The 25,536-nt window shown below is 50.8% G+C and overlaps 1 protein-coding gene across 4 annotated transcripts in view; it reads left to right on the forward strand.

Moving 5' to 3' along the window:
• The first annotated feature begins 295 nt into the window (after positions 1–295).
• Positions 296–25,536, forward strand: part of CARMIL1 (capping protein regulator and myosin 1 linker 1) — a 312,625-nt gene continuing 287,384 nt past the window's right edge. For 2 of the 4 annotated variants that reach the window (XM_058285335.2, XM_058285336.2), the window contains exons 1-2: positions 3,116–3,456; positions 8,137–8,234. In XM_058285335.2, the coding sequence (XP_058141318.1) occupies positions 3,417–3,456; positions 8,137–8,234 (138 nt within the window). In that variant the 5' untranslated portion in view covers positions 3,116–3,416. Of the gene's footprint in view, positions 996–3,115; positions 3,457–8,136; positions 8,235–25,536 lie in introns of those variants that run through there. The other 2 variants (XM_058285333.2, XM_058285334.1) reach the window with 2 other exon arrangements.

Raw genomic sequence — 25,536 nt, forward strand, 5'->3', positions numbered from 1 at the left:
ACAGCGAGGCTGGAGTCGAGTCTGGAGGTGGTGTCGTGGGGGATGGGAGAGGCTAGCCGGGCGGGAAAGGGTCGGACCGGTACAAGTGCTTTCATGTCCAGCAGACAGGCGGAAGGTTGAGTCTCACGGAATTCGAGGTAGATAGCAATGTTAAAACTAGACGGTCAGAAAAATGAGCACAAAATAAACATTTAAAAAACCCCACCGCCAAGCCAAGGCGTGGGCGCCCCTCTCCTGTTCTCCCTCCCTGCTCTGTCCTTTGGATTCGAATGTCAGGGGCATTCCCAGGCGCTGCGCCAGTGCGCGGCAGCGCGCCAGGCACCCCGGGAACGAGCTCAGGGAAGTCGCAGCCAGGGCCGACCCTTCAGCAGGCGTTTTCCAACCTCGGTGAATACCGCTCAGCTCCCCGATCACAGCCCGGGGGGACCAGGCGAGCGGAAGGCGCGCCCGCGTCGCCCACGGCCGAGACTGCAAACGGTGGCTGGAGGCCCAGGCCGAGTTCGCACACAAACCATCTTGTGGCCCAGTGGGTGAGGTTTACAGGCTTCGTCTAGCTCTTGCTCGCAAGAAATGGAAAATTAATAATGCCAGTGCATCGGCAGCATTCCGCAGGGAGGGCTGAAAATACAAGTGCCCGAAAGGGCCCGCTGAGGAACTGGTTTCCGCGCAGATGGGCCCGCAGCTCCCCGTGAGTCTGCAGTCTCCCATCCTCCCGCTCCCGGGGCCCGCGCGGAGTGGGGGACGGGGAATCGGGGAGCCCCCCACGGCCGGCCTCCACCCTAGCAGCCAGCAGATGGTTCCCGGCGCTCTCTCCCACTGGCTCGCCAAGACACAGAGCTTTGATGGTCTGGGAGGGGGCGACCAGGCGGGGCGCCGAGCCCGCCGCAGCCGCAGCCCCTCCGGGCGTCTCTCCCGGGTGTGCGCCCCGCGCCGGGGAACCAGCACCTGGGGCGCAGAGCCCTGCCGGCACCGGCAAGGAGCCCCGCTCTCGCGAGGTGAGCAGGAAACGCAGAGCAGGAGGAGGAGCAGGGGGAGGAGTGGGAGGAGGAGGGGCAGGAGGGGAAGAGGAGAAGCTGGAGGGGGAGGAGGCACAGGAGGGGGTGGAGCAGGAGGAGGAGGAGTTGGAGGAGGAGCAGCAGGAGCAGGAGGGGGAGGAGGAGGAGAAGCAGGATGGGGAGGAGGAGGAGGAGTTGGAGGAGGAGCAGGAGGAGGAGGCACAGGAGGGGGTGGAGCAGGAGCGGCAGGAGGAGGAGGAACAGGAGGGGGAGGAGGCACAGCAGGGGGAGGAACAGGAGGAGGAGGAGTGGGAGGAGGAGGAGGAGGCACAGGAGGGGTTGGAGCAGGAGGAGGAGCAGGAGGGGTGGAGCAGGAGGAGGAGCAGGAGTGGGAGGAGCAGGAGGAGGAGCAGGAGCAGCAGCAGGAGGAGTAGCAGCAGCAGGAGGAGGAGGAGCAGGGGGGTAGAGCAGGAGGAGGAGGAGAAGTGGGAGGAAGAGGAGGCACAGGAGGGGTTGGAGCAGGAGGAGAAAGAGGAGGAGCAGGAGGAGGAGGAGGAACAGGAGGAGCAGGAGCAGCAGGAGCAGGAGGAGAAGCAGCAGCAGCAGCAGGAGGAGCAGGAGGAGGAGCAGCAACAGGAGGAGGAGCGGGAGTAGGAGAAGCAGCAGCAGCAGGAGGAGGAGCAGCAGCTGGAGGAGGAGGACGAGGAGGAGCAGGAGGGGGAAGAGCAGCAGGAGGAAAGGGAGAAGCAGGAGGAGCAGGAGGAGAAGCAGCAGCAGCCGGAGGAGGAGAAGCAGGAGGAGGAGTAGGAGGAGCAGGAGCGGGAGGAGGAGCAGGAACAGGAGTAGGAAAGGGAGGAGCAGGAGGAGGAGCAGAAGGAGAAACAGCAGCAGCTGGAGGAGGAGCAGGAGGAGGAGGAGGAGCAGGAACAGGAGTAGGAAAGGGAGAAGCAGGAGGAGCAGGAGGAGGAGCAGGAGTAGGAAAGGGAGAAGCAGGAGGAGGAGCAGGAGGAGCAGGAGGGGAAGGAGCAGGAGGGGGAGGAGCAGCAGGAGGAGGAGCAGCAGCAGCAGGAGGAGGAGCAGGAGCAGGAGGGGGAGGAGCAGAAGGAGGAGCTGTCGGAAGGGGAGGAGGAGCAGGAGGGGGTTGAGCAGGAGCAGGAGGGGGAACAGGAGGGGGAGGAGGAGGAGTAGGAGGAGAATCAGCAGCAGGAGGAGGAGGAGCAGCAGGAGGGGGAGGAGCAGGAGCAGAAGGAGGAGCAGGTGAAGCAGGAGGAGGAGGAGCAGCAGCAGCAGGAGGAGAAGCAGGAGGAGGAGCAGGAGGAGGAGGAGGAGCAGCAGGAGGAGGAGGAGGAGCAGGAGGAGAGGCAGCAGCAGGAGGAGGAGCAGCCGCAGGAGGAGCAGCAGCAGGGGGAGAAGCAGGAGGAGCAGCAGCAGCAGGAGGAGCAGCAGCAGCCGTAGGAGGAGCAGGAGGAGCAGCAGCAGAGCGGGAGGAGCAGGAGGAGGGGCAGCAGCAGCCGTAGGAGGAGCAGGAGGAGGAGCAGCAGAGCAGGAGGAGCAGGAGGAGGGGCAGCAGCAGGAGGAGGAGCAGCAGCAGGAGGAGGAGCAGCAGGGGGAGAAGCAGCAGGGGGAGAAGCAGCAGCAGCAGGAGGAGCAGCAGCAGCCGTAGGAGGAGCAGGAGGAGGAGCAGCAGCAGCAGGAGGAGCAGGAGGAGGAGCAGCAGCAGCAGGAGGAGCAGCAGCAGCCGTAGGAGGAGCAGGAGGAGGAGCAGCAGAGCAGGAGGAGCAGGAGGAGGGGCAGCAGCAGGAGGAGGAGCAGCAGCAGGAGGAGGAGCAGCAGGGGGAGAAGCAGGAGGAGCAGCAGCAGCAGGAGGAGCAGCAGCAGCCGTAGGAGGAGCAGGAGGAGGAGCAGCAGCAGCAGGAGGAGCAGGAGGAGGAGCAGCAGCGCCGGAGCCGCCCGGCGCAGCCGGGTCCGGGGGAGAGCAGGGGCTCGCAGCGCCCAGCTCCGGCGCCCCGCCCCGCGCTCCCCGCCACGCCGCGCGCCTTCCGCCTGCACCTAGGCGCTAGGTGCGGCGCGGAGGCTGGCGGGCGCTGGCGCGGGCCGGGCCCCGCCGCGGAGGAGCGAGCGGCAGGAGAGGCTGGCGCCGCAGCCGCCCCGCTCGGGAGCCTGCGGGCCCGGGTGCCGCCGCCGGGCACTGCGCGGAGGCGTCATGTAGCAGCCGCCGCCGCAGCAACGCCGCCGCGTATTTGCAACTCTTTTTTTTTGGTGGGCGGGGGGTGCGGCCACCCCGTGTCCCCGCCCCCTCTCGCCCGCTCCCTTTGGCCAGCTGCATTTGCCTCTCTTTAAAAAAATCCCGGGCTCGCGGGCGCGCGGGGGGCCGTAAATCAGGGTCGGAGCTGCAGCGGCCCCCGCACCTCGAGGGCCACCATGGCCGAGGAGAGCGCCGAGGTCCCCGGAGAGTTGCTCGGTAAGATTCGCGCGGCGGCCACTCGCCGCCGTCCTCGGGGCACCCCTCACCTCCACCTCCCCCGCCTCTGCCTGGGTCCCTTCCCGAGGGTCCCGCAGGCCTGGGCGCCGCCGAGGTCGCAGTGGCGTGGGGCAGGGGCGCCGGGGTGCGCCGGGAACTTGGCTCCCTCCGACCGCCCGAAAGGCCAAGTCACCGGGGAGGACTCCGGAGCCCCGAGTAGGGTCTTAGCTGGTCGACTGGGACCCCGGTCTCCTCCTCCGGCCTGGCCCAGGGGGGTGGAGGCTGGCAGTAGGAGGGGGTCTTGGGCGGCCCGGGAGCCACCCGACCCTTGTACAGCGCCAGCCCTGCCCGGAGCTGGGGAGGACGGGCTCGCCTAGCGCAGGAGGGCTGCCGGGGCACAGTAGGTGGTCCCCGGCGCATGCCAGGCTGCCCACCTGGGGTGGGGGCTGCTCGGCGGGGGAGTGACTGAGCCCGGCCGGGAGCGAAAGGGTTACTCACGCAGGCAGGGAACTTGAGGGTTAAGGATGAAAGGGTTGTTTTAACGGTGGGGTTAACCTGGCGAGTCTCCCCACCTGGATCTCCTCGGGAACCTTTGTGGTGCCCCTTGCAAGGTGTGAGTCCCTGGAGGTTGGCGGGCGGGGAGGTGGTTAAGTCTGGGTTTAACTCAATTAGCTGCAGGATGAAAATGGCAGAGCTAAAATGGGGGTGTGTGTGTCCTGAAAATGCACGTTCAAGCGCGTGTGTATGTGCAGTGTGCGTTGTGGCTAGTTGTGCGTCTGTCTGTGCGCGCGTGTACTCCCCAGTGCCCCATATTCCTAAGTGCACCCTGCCGGGCACCCTGCACAGCCGCCGTGCTCTGAGCCGAGGAGGAAGTTCTGAGCGCCGGTTCCTCGGCCTTGGAGGACTTTGCTCCTGGGTGCTGCAGCCGCAATACCTCGAGGCCGGGGAGCGCACGCCCCGCTCTCCTTGGCGCTGCTGGCTCGGCGGCCCCTCTGGGCGCAGAGCCGCTGGGCTGGGTTTGGGGGGAAGCTTTTGCTTTTGATTAATGAACAGAAAACCGCCGCGGTTTGCCCCCCCCCCCCCCCCCCCCCCCCCCCCCCGCCCTCGGCCCGCGGGCTCTCCCCAGCGTGGGTGGAGTTTGCCCCCGAGATCGCCTCAGCCTTTGCAGGAGCTAGTGGTCCATCCGGTTCTGGGAGGTGCGGGGAGGCCGGGCGATTCCCACCCGCTGCCACCGGAAGAGGAAGCAAACGCCCTGCAGATGCCTCCCGAAGTCGGGAGAAGGAAAAGTTTGGGGGAGGGCTTACCTGGCCGGGGCCGGTCAGGATTGCCAAAGAAGGTGGCAGCCTCTGAGTTTGTTAATGGCTGCTCTTGAACCTGGTAAGGAGAATTTTAGTAATTTAGGGTTAGAGGTGTCTTCCTTGCAAGGTGCATAATGACTAACTGATCACGAGGTTTGCAAGGGTTAACAGTGACTTGCGACAGCCTCCCAGCCACAGCCTACTGGTCCAGGTACAGTTCATTTCCTCACAAGAATAGACAAGGGGGGCCACATGACACCACCCACCCCTCCTGCACCCCTAGAATTCACCCCCCCCAGCCCCTCCCCACCCCCCCCAGCCATCCCCATTGGCTCAGGCCTTATCCCAGCCCATACCCACTCCTGCTAACTAAGCATGTGCCTGCCTATGGATGTGCGTGTAAATTCCTGACCGCCTCTGCCAGGGGCCCGCCCAGGGCTCTCTTCAGACCCCCCACCATGCTGGCCCGGGCTCAAGTCTGTTCTTCAGACCCCCTCCAATGGGAGAGCTTCCCAATAAACTTCTGCCTGCCTTTGTCAGTCTCCGTGTCCCAGTGAGCGCCGTTTTTTTCTCTAACAGTTAGGTCCTAGAGAAGGGGATGGGGTAGAAGTAAGGCTCCTGATTTATTTTCATGACTCTCGAAAGAAACACTTGGCTATATTTTAAGGTTGAATTGGACCCTGACCTAGAAATGGAATTTTTGCATTTCTCACATGCCTCAACCAAGTGACACATGCTTTTGTGAGATGCCCGAGAGGATTTTCTGGGCCTTTGAAAGGTCTAGTTTGGGAGTGGGTATAGCTCAGAGGTTGAGCGCCTGCTTGGCATGTACAGAGTCTGGGGTTCAATCCTGAGAAAAGAACCAAAACGCCTAGTGGAAACTCCTGCCCTGGCTTCTCTCTTATTGCAAGTGTGCACAAGAGTTCTGCTCTGGTCAATTCAAAATGGCAGCTGTGGGAAAAATTCTGTATACTCCCTTAAGCTAATTCCTCATGACATTTAAAGATTGTATATCTTTCTGATTGCAGAAAAAATTGAAATGCAGAGAAGAATAAGGAATATTGGTCACCTACACTGCACTTAGAGATAGCTCCTTTTAACCTTTCGATACATAACTTCCCAGTCTTTGTTTCCACGTACTTATATTCTTATACCCATTTCAGATGCCCGTTTTCTGCCACCGTACTTCGGGGCACTTTGACATTCTTTTTCAGGGGGCGGGTAGTCTGGGCATGTTTTGAGTTCGGACAAGATAGGATCTGCGTAGAGAACCCACAGTCCAGTGAGCGCCCCCTCATTTCCCCTTTCCCCCAAACATTCCACTCCTCCTTGAACACGCCGTGCTTTCTCTCATTTCCATGCCCTATGCGGACAGTGCCCTTCCTTCCCCTTCACTCTTCATAACTTGGTGGCTCTAAACTTTTATGGTAGTGCATTCCCAAGAAGCAAATTGTGGTCACCCCTTAGCCTGTATTTGTTGAGTTATATACTTCATTTATTGTGTAGAGTCTCAAACGTAAATTTAAAAACCCATTGCAGATAGAAGTAAATATTCTATATTCTTCCTGCAGCTCGGTGGGAGGCACTTTCTACTCCACCTTGGAGGCCAGTGGTCGAGCTCCTCCAAGGTTCAGCTCGCGGAGCACCTGCCTTCACTGCATCCATCCTGGCTTCCCCCAGGCTGGGAGGGGCGGGGCGGGGCTGTCGCCCCCCCAGCTCCTACTAGAGTACTAGGCACACAGGAGGGACTCGGGGAATTGTTGGAGCTCGGGAAGAAACCAAAATGATGATAACACGGACTAGAATGCTACAGGAGCCTGGAGGGGGAGTCTGAACCCTGGGGAAGCTGAGGAAGCGGGCCCCTGAAGGTGGATTTTGAAGGGAAAGTAGGACCTTGCCAGAAGGAGAGTAGGGATAGGGTCTCGAGCTACACAAAGCCTGGTGACAGAAGAGGAAGGAGTTAGGGACCTGCATGCCAGGGCGGGTGCTGCTGCTGAAGCCAGAGGAGGGAGGTTGGACTGGCTGCCCTGGAGGTTTGGGTCCCTCTGAAGATGGCCGCAACTCCCTGATGTACTGTAGACCGGGAGGGACACGGCCTCCTGCTTGTGGAGGGTCACTTTTGTTGCGGAGGGACGACGGTGCCCTAATAGGCTGGAGGCCACGGGTTTAGTCTTGTGGGGCATCTGGAGGGCCCGAGTGCAGGGGCCTGCCCGGCGTGTTGGCACCTTGTAGGAGCAGGATTCCAGGAGACTTGGTCACTGGCTCCCAGCCTGAAAGGGGTGGGAGCGCCACTAAGTTTCTACCTTCACTAGTGGCCGTCAGAGGGACGGGGAAGACAGGGAGTTTGGCTTTGGGCCAGGTGGTATTCACGGGTGCCCCAGGAGCACCTTTCCCCTCCACCCACATTTCAAGTCTCCTCTTCCGGAGACCTCCTCCTCCGTGACCTTGACTGCTATAGGGGAGGCTTTGCCCCTTGGGGTGCTGTGCTGTGCTGATTTGGAAGGACAGATGGCCAGGGCCAGTTGCCACGTTTCCCAGCCTTCTTTGTGGCAGGGAGCTGGTGGGAAATGGCGGTAATTGTACGGCCCTGTCGCTGGGGGGAGATCACCAGTCCCTGCTGTGCCGATGGCCTGCCTGCAGGGTAGGGCCGGGTCCTACTGCCCTGTGTGCGCTTCCCTTCTCTTGTGTGTGCATCCTGTTTTCCCAACAAGATTTTATCACGCCTTGCATGGGACTATGCCTTTTTTTAATATTTGCTTCAGTATCTGAGCACACAGTACAAGGCACATGGTGAATATTCATTACATTCCTGATGCCTGGTAATTGTCAGACTTATTAAAACAAACAAATGGCGGCGGCGGACTTGGCCCAGTGGTTAGGGCATCCGTCTACCACATGGGAGGTCCACGGTTCAAACCCCGGGCCTCCTTGACCCGTGTGGAGCTGGCCCATGCGTAGTGCTGATGCGCAAGGAGTGCCCTGCCACGCAGGGGTGTCCCCACGTAGGGGAGCCCATGTGCAAGGCGTGCACCCCGTAAGGAGAGCCACCCAGCGTGAAAGAAAGTTCAGCCCGCCCAGGAATGGTGCCGTACACACGGAGAGCTGACACAAGATGACGCAACAAAAAGAAACACAGATTCCTGTGCCACTGACAACAGAAGCGGACAAAGAAGACACAGCAAATAGACACAGAGAACAGACAATTGGGGTGGGGGGGCAGTAGGGGAGAGAAATAAATAAATAAATCTTAAAAAAAAAATAAACAAATGTGAAAAGAAAAGACAACAGTAAAACAACCAAAAATACTCCTTCCAAATCTGTCTCCTCCCCAAAGCTTTTTTGTTGGTCTTAAAAGACTAATGAAAGTCTTCCCTTCTTTCAGAAAGTATAAAGGATGTTATTGGCAGAAAGATGAAAATTGCAGTCAAGAAGAAAGTAAAACTGGAAGTCAAGGGAGACAAAGTTGAAAACAAAGTGCTGGTAAGTATTTATTTTTGTTAAAATGTTTTGAAGTAGAAGTCTTTCTGCCCTTCGTTGTTTTGATTGCTTCATTTGCACGCAACTCAGATTCCGGGCTTTAGATTTCAAAAGTTCTCATGACCATTTTTTCCTAGATTGACTGGAATATGTGTTCATCTGAAGTTACTAGGATAACTTAAATTTTAGCGATCCAAGGTCTGAGAGGCCTCGTAGTTGTCCATATTGAGTTCATCACCCAGAGCCAGATTTCTTATTGTTTCAAGTTTGATGTTAAATGGAGCTTATTTGTTATCTTTGATGTGATGATTGTTTCCTGGCTTTATTTGGAAGGATGCAGGGAGAAGTCTTAAAAAATTCATCTCAAGTCAGTTTTCTCAAAGTTTATATCCGAGACCGTCTCATGGCCGATGATCTGAGAATGTGAACAAGACAGTTGTCATTTCCCAGAGGTTTTTGGTGTTTCAGAGGGAAGAGCTGGAGGCAGTACCCGCTGGTGCTGGGACTGGAAGTGAGTTCCCATCCAGGTTGAGGGATTGAGCCCTGCTGGGCACAGAGTCCTCGGGGCTGTTGGTGAGCCAGCTGTGCCTTCGAGAGACAAAATATTTTGTATTTTAGGGGTTGCTAGAGGGAGATTGTGGAGAACCTAAATTTAAGTTTAGATGAGAATACATCTTGTTTGTGTTTTCTGTTAGAGATTGTCTGTTTAAAACTCTTTATCAAGGGCTTTTTCAAACCTACGCAAAAGAAAGAATTGTATATTGGATAAAGTGTATATTGTGTACATGTCATCCAGCTTGAGTGGTTTTCCACATTTTGCCAATATAGTTTTAACTACCCACCACGTTCCCCCCGCCCCCGGATTAGTTTTAAAACAAATCCTAAATGTATGTCATTGGAAGAGAATATTTTAAATGTATCTTTTCTTCAGTTGAAGTTGTCGCAGAATTTGAAGAGTCTTTCTGATAACATCTGTCTTGAGAATCATTTCAAATATCTAACGTCAGGATATGCAGCTATCTTTTAGATATAAAGAAGGGCTGAGCTACGGATGGACGAAGGCTCCTGTTTCTCTGAGGTCTGTGTCTCCAGCTCCGTGGCAGAGGCACTGAAGTGGGAAAACTTGAGTGGCTTTTGTCCTGCAACAAAATGTGTGTCAGGTTCTATGTGTTTGAGGTTATAGGTGGTAAAAGTGATTGGTGGTGTCATTGTTTTATTTAGCTTTAATGAAGAGTAAATTTCCTTTCCTTAAGTGATTTTTATTTAATCTTGTTGGACAGCCGTAGAATTGTGTTACTTTTTGGGGGTGGTTGTATAGGGAGAAAAAAGTGTCATTTCTGCCATTTGCAGTTGTATGTGTTTGAAGTAAAGTTTTATTCATGTAGTAACTTCAAGGGATGAACCCACTTCCGTATGACTTAAGCATCGAGTACTGTGTGTGACAAAAGGCTAACGAATGTTACTTGGTACTATTTGGTATGGACACTATTCTGTGACATGACTAAAATTTACAGAGTTCATTTTTCAAAGACACTTATGTGCACTGTCAGAAAATTAACACCATTTAAAAATAATTATGATTAGTACTTAATGTAAGGTTTTTTTTTTTGGGCTCATCTTGACATTAGCTAGAGTTAAAGTTGTACCCAAATTACGGATGCTTTTGAATTTAAGCATTTTTCTCCCCAAACCAGGAATCTAAGTTTCTAGGAGCTTGGTGCAAACTTGTGTTGGCTTACTTGCTTGGACTGGGATCATTCATTGAAATACTCAGAGTCTGGCTTTCTCTGATAGGCGTCAAGTTTGAACAAGACAATGTAAGAATTAACCTTTAAGCAGTTATCTTGGAGGCTTTGAATTTGGAGGGATTCAATTATTTATTTGAATTAAACATTGGAGGATCTCCTTATTGACATTCATGATTTTCTTTTGGGCAACAGTCCACCCAAATAGATTCTAAAGGAGTTGGCTTCCTATTTCCAGTAGATCTTTTTTGAGTTGTGCTTCTTGTTCCCTCCCTCACTACTCTTAGCTCCTTCATTTCTTATAAAGGTACAACGTTGTATGTTACTTGGTTCCAGCCTCTTTAACCCTGGGAATTTATGCTATTTCCAGCTTGCTCTCGGGAGAGGGTTTATTGTCATCTGCCTGCTTCTCATGATCATAATAGCTAATATTTATTAAATGCCGCAGTCGCTCGCTTTGGGTGACAGAGCTGGGATGTGAACCCAGATTTGACTCGCTCACAGCCTCTTTAACCATTATTCTCCAAATGAAAGCATTCTGGTGTTGAGGGTTGCACATTTTCAACAAGTGGTTTGGGGCGCTTTGGACTGTGGAAGGATCAGCTCTCCCTGCCTTTGATTGATTGCGGGGTACCTTCAGCTGCTCCATTTAGGACTGAACCTGCCCAGTGGGCTGGGCACATGGTGCCCCCGAGAGGAGAAGGTCTCTGACCTCCAGTCTAGTTGGGGGCGATAAACATGTAAAAAGGGAGTGGTTTGAGGCGTGCTGCCAGTAGGATGCCTGGGGGGCTGTGGGGGCGCATGGGAGGACCCCTCAGTCCAGGCCTGAGGGGCAGGGAAGACTCGCAGGAGGACAGGAAATCGAAGCCAACGCCTGATGGTCAGCCCAGGGACGAGTCTCTGGGCAGAGGGAAGAGCATGTGCAGCGATCTGCAAGCCTGAGCGATTAGCAGGTGGAGAAGCATTCGCAGGACGGTTGGAACAAGGAGTGTCTTCCTGTCCTCGCAGCTGGGATGTCAGGTGCAGCCTGGGACTGGTTCAGCAGGTCTCCTCTCGCCACCTGTGCCTAATGACTTCCACCAGCACTTTACTCTCCCTGCTCTGGGGAGGCAGGCAGGATGCTAGAGTCATACCTGGTTTGAATTGCAGCCAGGTGCTTTATAGCCGTGTGAGGCCTTGGTCGCTTTCTCTAGTGAAGGAAGGGTTAGAGGGGTACCTGCTTCTGTACAGTTACTCTGTTGTTTTTTTAAAGATTAATTTTTTATTTATTTCTCTCCCCTCCCCCCCGTTGTCTGCTCTCTGTGCCCGTTCGCTGTGTGTTCTTCTGTGACCGCTTCTTTCCTTATCAGTGGCACCGGGAATCTGTGTCTCTTTTTGTTGCGTCATCTTGCTGTGTCAGCTCTCCGTGTGTGCGGCGCCATTCCTGGGCAGGCTGCGCTTTCTTTCGCGCTGGGCGGCTCTCCTTACGGGCTCACCCCTTGCCCATGGGGCTCCCCTACGTGGCAGGGCACTCCTTGAGCATCAGCACTGCGCATGGGCCAGCTCCACACGGGTCAAGGAGGCCCGGGGTTTGAACCTTGGACCTCCCATGTGGTAGGCGGATGCCCCAACCACTGGGCCAAGTCTGCTTCCCTGTACAGTGGATTTGAAGAGTATATGGGATGTGGCTATATCCTGAGCACAATGTCTAGCACGTGGTAAACACCCACCAGATAATAAAGCAAGAGGACAAGGGTGCGCCAGTCCTTCTGCAGCGCAGGTATCTCCTGCCTGTCATGAGAAAGTGGGATCAGTTTACCCTAAGGCTGAGAAGGTTTTTTCCCGGAGTTCATGGCACCTAATTAGCACGGTGGAGGATACCTACTAGATCTGAAATGCTTGAGGTATGCCCTGGTCACGTGCTATCAGTGCTAGGGTGTTCTGAGGGGCACTAATGCCTGCCACGTGTATGGAGTTTGGCAACAAGTGTAATAAAGCCATCAATATAGACGCGTTGTGCATTTCTGTTTCCCAAACTTATTTGGCCATAGGGCTTAGTGGACATTGGCTGGGAAACCAGGATGGGACAGGTCAGGGTTTTGGTGCCTTTAGGACAGTGTAGAGGAATAAAAGCACAGGCTGTGGCTGTCCATCATTATGAGTGTCCTCCTGGGGAGGGATCCCCTTGGGGAGGGGTCCCCTTGCCCCTTATTTTTTGCTTATGTGATGGGCAGCTCTACCGTAGGTCACATTGGCAAAACCTGCCATCTCTTGCCGTAATACTCTTCTCTGTTGTCTCCAGGGGATGCCATTAGGAAGTGATTCTGTGGCTCTTAGATTCTTCTTCACAGCTATTTGCTAATTGAATCGTCACGCAATTTTTGCAGTGCCTGGACTTTTTAAAAATATATTTTTAAATTAGACTTTGCATTTTAGAAACAATTGTAGATTCACATGCAGTGGTAAGAAATAATAGAGAGCGCTCTCCTGTACCCTTTACCCAGTTTTCCCCGTCTTGCAAAATGATAGTGCAATGTCACAACCAGGATATTGACCTTGATACTGAAGATACGGACGTTCCTCTCCCCGCCGGGAGCCCGCCACTGGCTCCCCACACTTCCCTGAACCCTGGTAACACTAAGCGGGTCTCGGTTTCTATAATTTTGTCATTTTGAGAATGCGAAATAAATGGAACCATACAGTGTATGTCCTTTGGGCTGGGCTTCTGTCACTCAGCCTAATTCCCTGACGGTCCTCCAGCTTGAGTGTGTCACTTGTTCTTATGCTGAGTACTATTCCTTGGCATGGCTGTAGCTCGGTTTGCGATGCTTGATGGACATCTGGGCTGTTAACAGTTTTTGGCTATTAGGAATAAAGCTGATATAAACATTTGTGTAGCGATTTTTGCGTGCGTGTAAGTTTCCATCACGCTGGGATAAATGCCTAGGACTGCAGTTGCTCGGCTGGCTGGTAATTGCATGTTTACTTTTCTAAGACACTGCCAGTCTCTCTTCCAGAGTGGCTGTACCATGATGTAGCTGCAGTGCACGAGGGATCCAGTTTCTTTCAATCCTCGGCAGCATTTGGCGTTATTTGGAGTTCTTTTTTTTTGAAGTAGTAATATTGTCAGGAGAGAACACGGTCCCTGGTGACCTTGACCCCCACCATGACCTTGTCCCCGGCCACTGCTGCTGTGCTTGCCTGGGGAGAGGAATGTGCTTCGCCAGCCTCCTGCTTGGTGGCTGGGGTGGGGTGGGGGGGTGGTTCCTGGTCTCAACTTTTTTTTTCCTTCTTCTTTCTTTTTTTCCTGTTTGACTTTGGAATATAGACTATATTTTCTTTGTCAACCCTTTGGCTTTTCCATACTCCTCATAAAAGGGGTCAGAAGCAGGGCTTCCCTTCTTATTAGACTGAGCCGCTAAGGGAAATGGCATGCAAACTTGAACTCCTTTGGTTTGGTCATCTCCCTTTTTAAAACAATTCCTCCATTGTTTACCTATTTGCTTTTGAAAAGTTCACCTTTAGCATATTTCCTTTTTTTTTTTTTTTTTTTTTGGTCTTTGTCTTTAATACGTTTTGAATTTCTTAATGGAGTCTGATTGGAATAGTTGTAAGTGAACTTTGAAAAATGTTGAAAAGTATAGGGAAGATGTTCTTTTGGGTGAAAAGCATCCCTATTGTATTCTGGTGGCAGTGCTGCCTTTGAAATCTCCAACTATGATATAAACGCCACTCCTAGCTGTTGGTTAAAATACATTTAAAAAAGGAGGGGACTGTCTTGCATCCAGAAGTTTTGTAAGCATCTAGCCCACTTAATAAATAGTGAATTATTTGAGATGTGAGATACTCTCAGGTATGGAAATCATTTTTCTTTTACAGTAGGTCATGTTCATTTTGATCTATTTGCTATTCTTATTCCCTGGTCTGTAACACTTAATTTGAATCAGCAGCACAACCTGTGACATACTCACTTTTCATACTAATATCCACTTTGGAATTTGTGTCATGTAACTACTATTGAGCAATATCAACCTTAGTTAGCTACTGGTTTCCAGATTTTTTTTTAAAGCAGTTGTGCCATTTTAAAACACAATTTCCCTTGGAACCTCAACAAATAAAGTAGATTAAAGTGAAGTTTTAGGAATAGAAGTATACTTTGCATGCTTGTTTTGAAACCCAAAATAAAAATGCAATCAGTAATTTCAGTGACGCTGTTGTGAGGAACAAAGTCAAGGTCGGAGGGGAGATTGGATTTTGTTTCGTTGCATGGAATGGAGAAACTCCTAATGCACCAGCAAAATAGCACCAATATCACAGTTTTAAAAAATAGGTAAGCCTGCCATTTCAGGGTGCTTTCCAAGTGAATAAATTTGGCAGAAGCAGCTTTTTTCTGACTTCTCCCCAAAAGTGGGTTATTGTTGCAGCTCCACTTACCTCGTTGATAGTCTCTAATATATTAGAAATTGAGGCAATAACACTTTTCAACATGTGTGTGTGGACGTGAGCTTTATTAGAGTAGTTAAAATACGTTAAAAATGAAACTCCTGTCAAACGCTGGTTGACTGCAGTGGTTTCTCGAGAATGCTGCTGGGAAGTCATTGTCCCAGGTCCCATCCGAGTTTGCATGCCTCCGCCTGGGTTTGCGTCCCTGTGCGGGAGGCTCTTGTACCAGTTGTTGGGTAATTTGAACAGCTCCCTTTGTGGTACTTTGGAGTTTCAACTTTTAGGGATCACTTACAATTCGGTGCATAGGTAATTTTCTTCAGAGCACCTGGGTGAAGTTACAGGGCTCTAGAAAACTGAGCTTTAGAAAACAGCAGCAGCGTTGAGACTCTCTTCAGGCGTGGGTATCAGAGCACCGGGTCTGGAAAAGTTCTGGGATATTCAAAACAACAGATTCCGTATGGAGGTGCTTCATAGTTAGTTTACTTGGAGCCTGCCCCCCACTTGCTTCTCCCTGATTCTTGGGTAGGGGGCGGGAGGCTGGCTTGGCCCCTCGGCATTTCCCGGAGGCAATTCTGGCAGACTTGAACTTGTAACCTGAGCAGAGCTTATGTTCTACTCTTCCCTTGCGTGCGACTGTCCCAGTTTCTTGGGTAGTGAGGACAGGTGAGTCAAATGTCCTTGGACAGGGAAGCTGTTGAATATATACCAGCCTTGGTGTAACTTCTCATTGTTCTTAAAAAGGTTCTCTTTTCCAGCCTCTTGGGTTTAACCATCACTGGACCAGGGCGTTTAGGTACACTCTGGGCACGGGAGGGAGGGAGGGAGGAGGGCGTATGGAGTGGTGTGAAAGGAGCATTGTGGGAATTGAGGCGTTCTAAACCAAGTGTGGAATGAGTAGGGAGAACTGTTTTCGTGACTGAAAAATAGTTACAGAGAAAACAATACAGAAAGGCGTTAGTGAAAAAAAAAGGTAACTGTCACAACTTTTTGATTCATTTCATTGGAAACACTTAACATCTATTGTTCAAGTAGGTTAGAAAATGCAACTAAAATCTGATGAAGGATAGAGGATTTCTTTATTCCTAATCATCCTCCTTGTTCTTTTTTTTCCCCTTTTTTTCTTTCAGTAGAGGACAAGAACTTGGATTAGTGTCACTGGAACATACTGTTCTCTAATTGTTTGCTACTGTTTGTATTACTCTCTCTTTCTTTTTGAGAAAAGAAGATTTTCCTCAAAAATGAGGAGAAAGGAGGATGCTTGGGTGGCGTATGTGTATGTGTGTGTGTTTTAGCAGCAACTAGAGCAAGTCTGTTCACTTTCGCCCACTGGGTCTTTCCCTCGTGTTTGACTTTTTGGGAGAGGGTTTTCTTTTGTGAAGTATCTGTTAATGACACTTAGACAGCAGGTGGCCAGCAGGTGTCCTGGTCTCTTTAGATAAAGGCAGGGGCACAGGAGACCCTCTTATGGTGGGAGTCAGGATGTGCACCTGCCCTGTGCGTCACCTGCAGCCTCTCCAGGCTGTGGCAGGGACTAGAGATGACTGCCCCCAGGTGCTCCTGAGGGAGCAGGCTTGTCTGTTTCTGCAGATCTCGGGGCCTTATTGGCATTGACATTGACTCACATCGGATCGGTAGACGTACCCCTAAGGTTAGAGCTGATGTGGACCCATCGATATAGGCAGATTCTGGGGAAATGTACTCAGCTTGCCCTCACCCACTGCTGCCCGGCCACTCTTGCTGGCCATCTCCCCAAGCACCCCAGCCTAGGACAGGCTCCCTCTATGGCATCCCTGGTAGTTGGGTATCCACTTTTTGCTTCAGTATTCCTAGTGATGGGAAAAGCAGGAGTCTCAGAACGTCTTTTCTCAGTTAGGGCTGGAATCTCGTTCTCAGTAGCTTCTCCCCATTCATTCTAGATTAGCCTTCTGGAATGCTGCAGAACAGTTGTGCTGCCTCCTACCCACGAGGGCCATTCAAGCATTGAAGACCATTATCATGTTTTTCCTTGTTTTTTTCTGGTCTTGGGCTAAATATACTTACTTCCTGCAATCCCATTCCTTGGAGGATATTGTTTGTAGACTTTCCACTATTCTCATCACCTTGCTTTGGATACATCCTTCTTTGTCAGTGAGCCTCCGCACTGTAGGTGTTTGAGGAACACAAACTTTTACCCCGAGCTGAGCAGGCTTTCTCAGGGTCTTAATGTGCTCTGCGGACTGTGCTTCTTGACGGAGGGATTGGATGTGTGGCACCACAGGCTCTGCGTTCCTTCAAGAGAGGGCAACATTGATCTAGTGGCCATGGCCCAGTGAAGATTACCAGCTAGACCCTGCTTGGGCATTGAGAAAAGTTTTTCTCTCAAGAGCCAGGGTCCAAGGAGCACTGGTAGAGAAATCCTAGGACTCAAAGAGAACCCATTTGGCTTAAGTGGATTTTTTTTTTTAAAGACAATAAAAATGAGGTGGGGAAATTATGCTCTATTGAGACTTCCTGAATAACGATCAGGTCAAAAGGCATCATTTGAAAAGCCTCTCTGGCAGCAATTCCACTTCCAGGAATTTATGGAAGAAAAACAAATAGGATATGCACACTTACAAGGCAAAACATTGGAAGCAACCTAAATATGTGACAATAAGAGAAGTGGTCAGACTAAATTACGATTCATCTCTATAATGGACTAATGGTATGACATGCAGAGATTTAAAAGAATATAGCTATAAACTTATTGTCAAAGAAAGCTTTGGCCCCAAAGATAAATTTTAAAGTAGATTACAAAATAGTTTTCATGATTCCATTTTTTAAAATGTCTTATATTTATATGGATACTAGCGCAGAAAAAGATAGAAAAAAATATGTATTGATAGATTTTCCAGTGTTACATCTGGATAACGGGATTAGGTGATGCTTTGTTTTTCCTTACCTCTATTTTATAATTGCTTAGTAATACAAAGAACCTGGGTACTTCCACAATTTATAAGTAACAACTCAGACTTTTCCAGTGCCCAAGCAGGGCATAGCTGTATTCTTCACTGGTCTCCTGGGGATGGAGTTCTGTGCCTGTATTTAATGGTGCCTGCAGATGTGGTTGGAGTCGCAGCTCTTGAGTGTCCCTGCGTTGACTCCAGACCTGCCCTGGTGTTTTCCTCGGCTGACCCCTCGGCTGAGCCCTCGCCGGGTGTGAGGCTGGGTTGTACAGTTTAGATCTGTGCCCTTGGCCTGGGCCATTCCTACCTTGAGTCCTTGAATGCTCTGATAAAGGTGGTGGAGCAGGTTTGGAAATGCTAAGGCACATGGCGCTTCTTTAGCTGCAACGTAGTTGACCAGAACCGAAAGCTCTGTGTGTGGAGTTTGTCTGTGTCTTAAAGAGAAGTTCCCATCACAGTGCAGGGAGACATTACTTTTCCTTCTAGACAGTTCTAAAGGCTGTACAACTACCCGCGGCGCCCTGAAGTCCTACCTATAGCCCTTTCCTACTCCAAATCCAGCTGCAAAGTCCTTTCCTCGAGTCCGTCTTAACTTTCCCACTTCCTGGCTCTCCCCTTGTGTCGCCCACCTGCTGTCAGGGTCCAGGTGATGAGGCCCTGTGGCTCTTCCTGGGCCCCGAGCTGCTGCTTCTCCTGGAGCCCTCCCCAGGAACCAGCCTGCTTTTCCCTCTCCTTTAAAGCTGCCCCTTTGTGACGGGTGCTGGCGGCCCTGCTTGCTTCTGAGACTGGCAGGGGGGATGTGGTTCTGCAGGCCCCCTTTATTCGCAGCCTCAGAACAGGCACACAGCACCCCTTCTGTTTTAAGGGTCACACTCTGGCTCACTTTGTGAACAGACAAGAGAAAAGGAAAACCGGACGTAGGCAAGTGACCTCATGTGGGCAAGCGCCTGAGGTCGCAGAAGCTCGGCAGGGTTGCTGTAGAGCAGCATCTCTGGAAGCTCTGTGATTCCTGAATTCCCTGCCGCAGGCTATCCCACATTCCCAGCTAAGATTCTGAGCAAGGGTAACACCGGTAAAGGCCTGGGCCAGGTGTTTCCCGACGGTTTTTGGTGTCCTGAATCCATCTGTCCCAAATCGCTTGCCACTAGCAACCAAAGAAAGATTCTATCGTGCCTCAAAACCATGAGGATGAAACCTGGAGCTGGAGAGAAGCAACTGTGTGTTCGCTCTTGGCTAAGTCTTGGACGGTTTGGTTTGCCACTGGGAACATCGGCGCTCCTTTTAAATCTTGGTGCAACAGATTCTTTCTCCCTCCCTCCCTCCCTCATCACTCCTTGAACTGATGATGGTCAAAACCAGCCTGCACAGAATGACCTAGTCCAATTCTTGACTTGTTTGTATGGACGTTTCCATTTAAATCTCTTGGGTGTTTCACTCCTCATCAGAACTTTCATTCCCCTGAAATATGTTGTGAATTAATTGTGACGTCTCGGAAGCTTAATTCTTTTGTTTCAAAAGTTCACCTCTTTAGATTGTAGTTAATGATACAAACGCGAGAATGTTCTTCTGTGAAGTAGAACAAATGTACCTCACTATTACAAGGTGGGAAAAAGAGTGATACATGGCAAACTACAATTAGTGTAAATTATATACTATAGTTAGCAGAAAATTGAACCATTCTTGCATCAGTGTCAGAGAGAAGGCACTGTGTCAAAGCTAAGGGCCGATAATAGGGGGTATGGGATTTTTTCCTTTGGACTGGGGAAAATGTTCAAAGGTTTACTGGGCCTATGATTGCACAACTCTCTGATGAACCTAAGAGCCCTGGAGTGCTCACTTCAGGTGGGACGTACAAGGCATGGGACTGTATACACAGTGGACCATATGGTGGAAGAGGGACTGTGGTCAAGTACAAATAGGAGAGCATTTTCTCGTGAACTATAACAAATGTGCAGTACTAATATATAGTGATAATAATAGGGAGTGGTTGGAAAAAATATACCAAGTGTATATGCTATGGGCCCCAGGTAGCGGTAATAGCCCGATGATGTTCTCTCATCCTCTGTAGCAAATGTTCCACAACAGTGTAAGGTGTTGGTGGAGGGGTGATGCATGGGAATTCTGCACGTTTTGCATGATTGTTCTGCGAGCTTGCAGCCTCTCTAATGAAAAAAGAAAAAGTTGGCCTCTTTCGTAAGAACTCATGCACTTTAAATAGCCCTTAATCTCCTTTTACATTGGCCTTAGGTGGTCTCTGTGGGAACGTGCTGGGGCCAGTGCACACAGTATTGCTCTTTCTGGAAAAGTCCTGGGTGTAAGAAGTCAATCCTGTTGTTGCTGCTCAGTGTTGCGTTTTAACAAAGCGCCAGAAGCAGAGGAGAGGCTCTTAGCATCTTGTCACTTGGAGTTTCTTAAGCACTGTCCCGCTTGCGTGTTCTCGCTGCAGAGAGTTAATGAAACTGGCCCCAGTCTGTACATGTGACACGTTGGCTGTCCGCAGAGCTGAACTCGGGTGGCAGTACTGCTGTCTATGCACGAAGGCTCAGCTGCTTTATGCCTGGCTCTGTGTGCTCTTAGAATAGCTAGGCACTTGATTCATCAGTGTAGAACTCTACATTTTAATATCATGACTAGTGATGCATATGGCTTAGTTAGCCTTAAATTCAGGAAGAGCTTGTTTGTTCCATGCCTTCATAGAGGTTTTGCACCTCCCACTTTTAAAAAGAGCTCTTTCTTGGTTATTTCGATTGTCTCTGTCTGCCTGGGCTTGAATGCTGACGAGGCAGACAGGTAACAGTCATTTGCTACCTTTGAACCTTGGGCAAGTTAGTTAGCCTCTCTGTGCCTCAGTTTCCTCATCTCTAAAATGGGCATGCTAGCACCTACCTCATACAACTCAATACAATATTGGGAATAGTACCTAGCCCCTAGTAAGCCCCCAGCAAATCTTAGCTGTGATTGTTGTGAGTCGTGGTGGAGTGGATGATGCTAAATGTTTTGCGTACAGGAATCTGGTCTTGGTTGTGTATTCTTAGTCTCCGATAACTCGGGTGTAGTTTATATAAATATTGTGAAAGCAACACCTCTGCTTTGCATCTCTTTCTGGCCCTGTGCAAGATACTTGTGATGTTCTCTCTGCTCAGATACACACACACACACACACACACACATATGTATTTTCTTCTTTTTGAAATTTTTGTTTTTTAAGACAGCAGAGGAAAACCGACTTTGGCCCAGTGGTTAGGGCGTCCGTCTACCATATGGGAGGTTTGCAGTTCAAACCCCGGGCCTCCTTGACCCGTGTGGAGCTGGCCCATGCGCAGTGCTGATGCGCGCAAGGAGTGCCGTGCCACGCAAAGGTGTCCCCCGCGTGGGGGAGCCCCACGCGCAAGGAGTGCGCCCGTGAGGAAAGCCGCCCAGCGTGAAAAGAAAGTGCAGCCTGCCCAGGAATGGCGCCGCCCACACTTCCCGTGCCGCTGACGACAACAGAAGCGGACAAAGAAACAAGACGCAGCAAATAGATACCAAGAACAGACAACCAGGGGAGGGGGGGAAATTAAATAAATAAATAAATCTTTAAAAAAAAAAAAAAGACAGCAGAGGCTATCTGGAGAAATGGGTTTAGGGCTCTGCATTTTCTGTGGGTATGCTTTCAACCTTCTCTTCACTTCAGATCTGAATGTGTTCTGAACTTTGCTCAAGCCCCTTTGTCACTTCCAAGTTACTTAGATCAACCGAAAATCAGTGAGTACGTGGCTCTTGTTCCTGCGCCGTAGAGCTTCGTCGCTCACTCAGCTGGCCTCTCTGAGGCTGGTTGTGCTGGCTCGCCCTTGCCCTGTGGGAGGAGGTGCCTGATTTGGGTTCATCGGCTCGTGTAGCTGTGCTCCCTCCATTCTCAGGGGGATCCCTGCACTTTTATTCCGCAGGCCCTGCTCGAGTCTTGCCATTTAACCAACCTTGAGCTCAGGGTTTCTCAACCTTGGCGCCACTGCCATTTGGGCCAGACAGCCCCTTTGTTCAAGTGGACTGCCCTGCGCTCTGTAGGATGGTTAGACCTTCCCTGGCCCCTGCCACTAGATACCTGTTGCACCCCCCCCCCCAGCCTGAGGTGTAACAATCAGAACTGCCTCCAAATGCCCCTGGCAGGTATTCAGGGGAGGGGGGACATGTGCCCTGGTTGAGAGTCACTGCTTTAGATCAATGGGTCCCCAAATGTCAGAGAGCGGAGGTATACTTTGTCACACTTGGAGCTCATAGAGCTATGCCTACATCTGAAAATTTGCAGTTCTAGAGCATAGTTATGGTCTGTTTGCCTAAGAATCCATATGCTTATCTATGTCTACATATAACAGAGATTACACATTGCACCAGGCAGAGCTTTGTCTTGTTTCAAGATCCCTAGTAGGTTGACCAGTGGTTCCCAAAGTGTGCTCCGAGGAACACCAGCATCAGTGTCACCTTGGGACTTGTTAGGAATGCACATCCACATCCACTGAACCAGAAACTTTCCATGTGAGGCTGGCAATCTCTTTTAACAAGCCCTTTAGCTGATCTGATACACCCTTAAGTTCGAGAACCCCTGGGTTGGGCATATGTGTGAGCTCCAGTTAAAATCCTCTAGTTACTCTCTGGTTCGTTGGACTTACCCAGGTCGGCTAACAAGGAGGTGAGGATGGTCAACGACCACACCAAGGAACTGAGAGGGTCTACAACTGCAGGCAAGAGAGTCTCATCCATCAGCCAAGTGGGATCTAAACCCCCTCTCAATTTAGAAGTGGGGTGGGCATCGCCATCCCAGGGTCTACAGGATGGAGGGATAGAGTATGGATTATAGTGGACTTACTGGTATTCTACTATATATTATTGTGACTCTAGCAATGGAAGAAATTATGTCATTGCTGTGGAGACAGTGGCCATGGGAGTTGCTGAAGGCAGAGAGAGGGAAAAAGAGGTGTGATATGGAGGCATTTTCGGGACTTGGAGTCGTCCTGAATGATATTGCAGGGACAGATACAGGGCACTGTGTACCCTGCCATCACCCACTGAAGGGACTGGGAGAGAGTGTAAACTATAATCCATGCAGTGTAGCAGTGCTCTGAAATGTATTCATCAAATGCAATGAATGTACCACACTAATGAAAGAAGTTGTTGTTGTGGGAGGAGTTGGGGGTGTGGGGAGTGGGGTATATGGGAACCTCATATTTTTTTAATGTATATTGTGTATGATCTATATATCTTTAAAAAAAGAAAAGAAAAAATCAGGGAAACTGATTTGGCTCAACTGATAGAGTGTCTTCCTACCACATGGGAGGTCCAGGGTTCAAACCCAGAGCCTCCTGACCCGTGTGGAGCTGGCCCATGTGCAGTGCTGTGATGCGTGCAAGGAGTGCCGTGCCATGCAGGGGTGGCCCCTGCATCCTGGAACCCCACGCACAAGGAGTGCGCCCCACAAGGAGAGCCGCCCAGCGCGAAAGAAAGTGCAGCCTGCCCAGGAATGGCGCCGCCCACACGGAGAGCTGACACAGTAAGATGACGCAACAAAAAGAGACACAGATTCCTGGTACTGCTGATAAGAATAGAAGCGGTCACAAGAACACACAGCAAATGGACACAGCAGACAAGGTGGTGAAGGAAAGAGAAACAAACAAAAAACAATTGGCAAAAAAGAAAAAAAAGAAAAAAGACCTGTAGATAAAGCCTTATTGAGGAATAGTCTTAGCCTTCCATAAGCAGAACTTTGAAGCCATCCTAGGAAAATATGTATGACTGGAGAGCCCGTGCAGTATTGGCCCCTTCTGAGAGCTCGCCTTGCCCACGGCTTCCTTTGAGGGTTTCCTTTTGTCAGCATCCTGGTGCTTGGGGCAGAAGACACCACACCTTGACCTCAGCTAGCCAGCTGGGGATGGTGGCACCTGACCCCAAGGTGCGCATCTGTAGGCTAACCAGTAGCCTGCCCAGTAATGGGCAGAGATTCTTTCTCTTGAGGATTTGAATGAGACATAAAAGAGAGCATCAAGAAGAAACTAGAAGGCAGAAGGTGGTCATAGCCCTTTCCAAGCAGACGCCCTGGGACATGGAGTGGTCGTGAAGGAGCCAGTGTGGAAGGAACAGAAAGAGGGTGATACAGCACCTGCACGGCTGCTTTGGAAAGGGTGACTCCTCGAGAAGGCGTTGAGTCAAACTACTTAAACTGATATGTCTATGAACAGTATTTTCCAGTTCTCTGGGAGGCCCAACTGGGCAACTACTGATAGGGTTTCCTGTCTTGCTTGCTTCCCCAGATATCTTCATACTAGATCATTGTCAGTGGAGGCAAGCCACATATATCTATTTCTTGTCACCCGGGTAAGCTCAACTCATGAATGCCCAAAGACCCAATGGCTTCATGGCACACTGTTTCCTTAAAGCAGGGGCTCTCAGCCCTCACTGGTCTTCTGAATTAGAATTGGGGGGGGGGGGGCGGTGTACGGGGGCGGTGTACATGGAGGTGCTGATCCCTTTTGTTATTTATCAACACTCCTACTAGTTGAGGTCTACATTACTGGAAAGCTAGGGGAGCTAGAGATTGTCCATCTCAGCTTTTTTTTTAATTTTAATTTTTGATAACCAGTTGTGATGGTTTGGAACTGTTTTTTTCCCCCCAGTTTTCATTTATTCATTCATTCATTTATTTCTCTCCCTTTCTACCCCCCCATCTCCTGCCCCAGTTGTCTGTTCTCTGTGTCTTTTTGCTGCGTCTTCTTTGTGTGCTTCTGTTGTTGTCAGCGGCACAGGAATCTGTGTTTCTTTTTGTTGCGTCATCTTGTTGTGTCAGCTCTCCGTGTGTGCGGCGCCATTCCTGGGCAGGCTGAACTTTCTGTCGCGCTGGGTGGCTCTCCTTATGGGGCGCACTCCTTGCACGGGGGGCTCCCCTATGCAGTGACACCCCTGCGTGACATGGCACTCCTTGTGTGCATCAGCACTGCGCATGGGCCAGCTCCACACGGGTCAAGGAGGCCCGGGGTTTGAACCGTGGACCTCCCGTGTGGTAGATGGACGCCCTAACCACTGGGCCAAGTTCGCTTCCCCATCTCAGCTTCTCGATGCCTGACTTTCCTCAAAGAATATGCACGGGCAGACAGACCCTGCTTCATGTCCTTCAATCAGGCCAGATCAATTTTTTCCAGGGATCTATTGCTTCACCTCCAATAACATTCCCCTGAAGACCTCTTAGTTCCATCTTTTTTTGGGGGAGGTGCTGAGAGTTAGAGTTCGAATCATTTTCTAAAGATTCAGTAGGTCTACCTAAAGAAATTCACTTCAGTTTGGATTATTGCGATTGTCACTTCACATTTGTTAGCATGTCCCTTATCCTTCTGGTCATCTCTTCCTCTCTCTCTTTCCCATTGGAGCCAGGAAGAGAGTGTACAGTTCCCTTCATGCAGCAGGTTCACTAGGATTTTTCACAGAAATCAGTCAAAAGGGAGAGTATTTTATATTGTTCCGATGGTTGGCTGAGATCCATTAAGGTAACAGATTCTGGGAATGTGGGCCAGTGCTTGTTTTTTTTCAAGGATAGCTGAAAAGATTTGGGGGCCTGCTAAGCGCATAATCAGTATTTTCTCCTCAAAGTGGTATGTCCTTAAAGAGATTATAAACTGCTTGAGAGCCCAGAACTGTGCCCTCTTTTGATTTTTACACCTAGCATTCCTACCCCATGGAAAAATATTTGCCCAGGAAATGACCCAGGCCTGCAGCACAGCTCTCAAGCCCAGTCTCCTTTCTCCGGGGACCTGGTAAGACTGTTTACTCAGCAGCCTTATCTGACACTGCCCATCTTTAATTTAGCTTTGTACAGGAGGGAGGGGATCAATAGCTGATGCAGTGAATGAGAATGGCTCACTGCTAACAGCCGTACCTTGAACTGGATTCTGCTTTGGTCAGAATGATGAGTGCGGTCAAGGGAGCTCTGACGTGTTCTTTGAGCCTTTCCCCCATTCTCTCCAGGTCCTAGTCTAGGAGATTACAGGCTGCTCCAGGAGAAGGGCTGCCACAGCTCCCTGCTGTGGTGCAGTCCAGTGTTTGTGCCACTCTCTTAAGAAGGTGGGTCAGGTGCATATGAGCTCCTTCTCTCGTTTCCATTTCTACACTTCCTTTCAATGAGAGTGATTTCTTTTCCTGTTTGTGAAGACCGCAGTTCTTCATTCACAGGGGAGAGAAATCGGATGTGCT

This window comes from Dasypus novemcinctus, chromosome 22 (genome assembly GCF_030445035.2).
Source record: "Dasypus novemcinctus isolate mDasNov1 chromosome 22, mDasNov1.1.hap2, whole genome shotgun sequence".
Lineage (NCBI taxonomy): Eukaryota > Metazoa > Chordata > Mammalia > Cingulata > Dasypodidae > Dasypus > Dasypus novemcinctus.